Source organism: Manduca sexta, unplaced genomic scaffold (assembly GCF_014839805.1).
Source record: "Manduca sexta isolate Smith_Timp_Sample1 unplaced genomic scaffold, JHU_Msex_v1.0 HiC_scaffold_1497, whole genome shotgun sequence".
NCBI lineage: Eukaryota > Metazoa > Arthropoda > Insecta > Lepidoptera > Sphingidae > Manduca > Manduca sexta.
Window position 1 is genome coordinate 1 of NW_023592367.1, and position 3,806 is coordinate 3,806.

The 3,806-nt window shown below is 38.9% G+C and overlaps 1 protein-coding gene across 1 annotated transcript; it reads left to right on the forward strand.

Annotated features, from left to right (window-relative positions):
- Positions 1–49: 49 nt before the first annotated feature.
- On the forward strand, positions 50–2,012 carry LOC115445691 (vegetative cell wall protein gp1; the record flags this gene model as incomplete). The annotated part of the gene is made up of 2 exons (XM_030172069.2): positions 50–123; positions 213–2,012. Coding segments are annotated over 2 exons (303 nt in total), but the record flags the coding sequence as incomplete, so codon positions are not given.
- Positions 2,013–3,806: the final 1,794 nt, after the last annotated feature.

The following is a 3,806-nucleotide window of genomic DNA, read 5'->3' on the forward strand; positions in this document are numbered from 1 at the left end:
GCCCGTGCCGCACGAGCGCGCGCACGCGCTGCCGCTCTGTCGCCCCAAGCACGCGCCGCCCGCGCACGCCGCCGCGCGACCCGCCCTGCCGCGCGCCACGCCGCTCGGCGCCAGCTCCACGCAGTCAGTACTCACCTCTATATCGATACAGTCTACATACCTTCACTGTTACTGCCTACTGTTAAAATAATTGTCGATATTGTAATATTCAGATCATCGTCGAGTCCGGTGTCGCGCTACCCGCGGCCCACGGCGAACCCCCCGCCGAGCCCGGCGACGGCGAGCGGCGGCGGGAACACGCCGCGGCGGCGCCCCTACCGCCACTACCGCGCCATGAACCGGCCGCCGCCGCCCACGCCGGCATCCACGGACGCGTGCGAGTCGGAGCCCGAGCCGCCGGCGCGTGCGCCGCCGCCCTCGCCCGCGCCCGCGCTCTACTGACACACATGTGCACAGCTAATACTATGTCGTTATCAAAAGGTATTATTAACATGCGCAGTTTTTTTTATATCGCTATTTGTTAATTTTTATTTGTCTAAAAAATTCTATCGGAAACATAATTTCATATTGCTTGATATAACACCATTTTGTAATCACTTTCTGATACATTATTAGGTTGTTCATAAAGCTTTTTGGTTAGCGCATTATAAAAACCATGTATTCCTTTTAAGCTTGTTTCGAACAGACTTTAAATACGGCGTTGAAAATTCCTAATGTGTACTCGCATTATAAGTTATTACAGAGAGTAAATATTTAGTTAGGTCATGATACACAAAGCATTGTGGTAGCTTTATTTAACATAATTCGACGGTTATAAAGTTAAGTGACTTGAGCTCTTTTTTGGACATTAAGTTTATACATGTTTGAAATTAGCACATTATTCTGCGTTTTTTATATATAGTTTCAGTCAAGTAACTTTAAAAACTCAAGAAGTGTCATTTTTTCTTAATCGGCTTTGGCAGCTTTAATTTACATTTATTTATGTTTCAAGTCTTTTATGTAGCATCGGATTATAAAACTAAAAATGTCTCAAAGGGTTTATGAGCAAATGAGACAGCTTTAAATTCTTTCCAGTACTATCGAATTCTAAAAGTTAAAAATTCCAAAAGAAGTTAGTAAATTGACATTTTTCAAAATAATTCTCATAAAGTTATAAAACTTAAAGAAGCCTCAAAAAGCTTTTGCACAAATCGAATTTGCAAGCTTATTTTTACCATCATATTACTTAGCGTCACTGCACGCTAGCGGGCGTAGCTCCGGCAATGACTTATGTGAAAGCCACAACAACATACACTCCACACCGGCATTCTCGAATTTCATTTTGTAGAATATTCGATAACTTTCAATCGGAACACGTGCATCGCTAAAACAGTCGACTTTATTTACGTGCTTTTATTAATCTGTTTGGAAATTTTGTATTGATAATATTATCAGTTCTGAATGTATCCATTGCAGTTCGCTTGACGTATTTGTCTAAATATTCGTGCCTTACGGCAATGTAATATAGACTTTGTGTAGATGGAGAACTAAGTCGATATTGGCCTAATTATTCAAATACGCCAAGTTGAATACGAGCGTGATATTACGGCTTGGTTGCCGTATAACATTCGATCAAGTTATAGAGAAGGTATCAGTAGGGAAGGGTCCATATTACCCGATTCCTGCTGGCTTCCGTTTATGTAGGATTATGTGGAATATAATTATCATTAGAACGATTTGCAGACTGCATTCATGCATATGAGTAAGTCTATGCTGTGTTGGGTTCCCTTTCGAAAAACTTCACCCTTCGCCACTGGAAGGTATTAGAACTATTTGATAGTCTATAACTAATTGCCTTTATGACATTATTAGTAAATCTACTTAATCATTATCTACATGACAACAATCCTGCAGATAAGAAACAGCTTAGTCTGAGGGCAAAGTTGAACCAAAGTATCGGATCGCGGGGCGTTAAGAGTATCCAAACATACCCAGTAGAAATACTGTGAAAAATACCACATCAAAAGTATATACGATATACATGCTGAATTATGTGTAGTGACGCCCGCCACACGTCCCACACGGCCAACTTTGTTGTCTGGAGTCATTTCACTATGGTGCTATGTAACTGTTTGTGCCTCGATAATTTTAAGGAAAAATCTATATATTGACTGTACAGAGTGTAGTTTAAGCTAGTGTTAATTGTAAATAATATTTATGTAAAAAATATGTTTATAAAATTAATAGCGTATTAACGTAAGTAATTGTAAGGGCTGGCGCATATAAAAGTACTAGCTTTTGCCCGCGGCTCCGCCCGCGTTATAAAGTTTTTCAGGCTAAACTTTTCCGTTATAAAAGTGGTAGTTTCCCGGGAGCCTATGTTCTTCCCAGGGTCTCAAACTGTCTCCATACCAAATTTCATCTTAATACGTTGGGTAGTTTTTGAGTTGAACACGTTCAGGCAGACAGATGCAGCGGGGGACTTTGTTTTATAATATATTTTTTAGAACTTTTTAAGTGGTACAATCCCGTCATACATCATTGTTGCATAACTTTAACCGTTTACTCAGCGCACGCAACGGAAGCTCTCAAAACTAATAATTTTTCCCCGTTTTTGCAACATGTTTCATTACTGCTCCGCTCCTATTGGTCATAGCGTGATGATATATAACTTTGAGCACTCCACAAGCAAAGGGCTATCCAAGGCAAAAATAAATTTTTAGTTTGGACCGGTAGTTCCTGAGATTAGCCATTACTGCTCCGCTCCTATTGGGTATAGCGTGATGATATATAGCCTATAGTACTCCACGAACAAAGGGCTATCCAACGCAAAAATAATTTTTCAGTTTGGACCGGTAGTTCCTGAGATTAGCCATTACTGCTCCGCTCCTATTGGATATAGCGTGATAATATATAGCCTATAGCACTCCACGAACAAAGGGCTATCCAACGCAAAAAGAATTTTTCAGTTTGGACCGGTAGTTCCTGAGATTAGCGCGTTCAAACAAACAAACAAACAAACAAATAAACTCTTCAGCTTTATATAATAGTATAGATGATTCCAAAAATTTATGCAATCGGTCGAGCAATAAAAGCATTGGCTAAGGACTGCGCGCGGCCTTATCGATAGCATTTAAGGTTGAAACACCTAACATAAATGTCAGCATTGCAGTCAGTTTAAAGTTATTAAAAATAATATCGACGGTTGAAAGGCTAATTGTTTTAAGCCACATTTCTAAGCGACACTAAGTTTCATACATATTTAAAATCAGCAATTTTTTCTAATTTTTTTTAATCTAGTTTTTTTTTTAGAAATAAAATGTCGCTTAAATCAATTAGCTTTCCAACCGCCAATAAAAACAAATATAAAAAACTTCAAAATGTTTTCCAATGTTAATAGATTGCATATACAACTACGTGGATTGTCTGTTTGTCAAGTTTCGATTGCAAAATAATATACTTAAAACTGTTCGTATGTTACTGGTCTATAATAGATACAACATGACAGGTTTGTTTATGTTTCGTATAATCTGTTACTTTCAAAGTATATAAATAAACGGAAATCAACAAATCTTTGTTACAAATTTAAAATATGTGTAATGTGGGTGCATAACGTAAAGGAGGCATCTGATTTTTGCCACTAGAGCGGCGACACGATGTTGTAGATAAATTGCACACTTCACTTATTTGTTAATCTGTGGCCGCCTATATTTGGAATATAAACATAACATTGACCCGAAATCTGTTGTATCGGTTTATGAGGCGCATGCAAAGATGCCTGCGCAATCGTTAACACTAAAATTATGTATGAGAATGACATATACGAT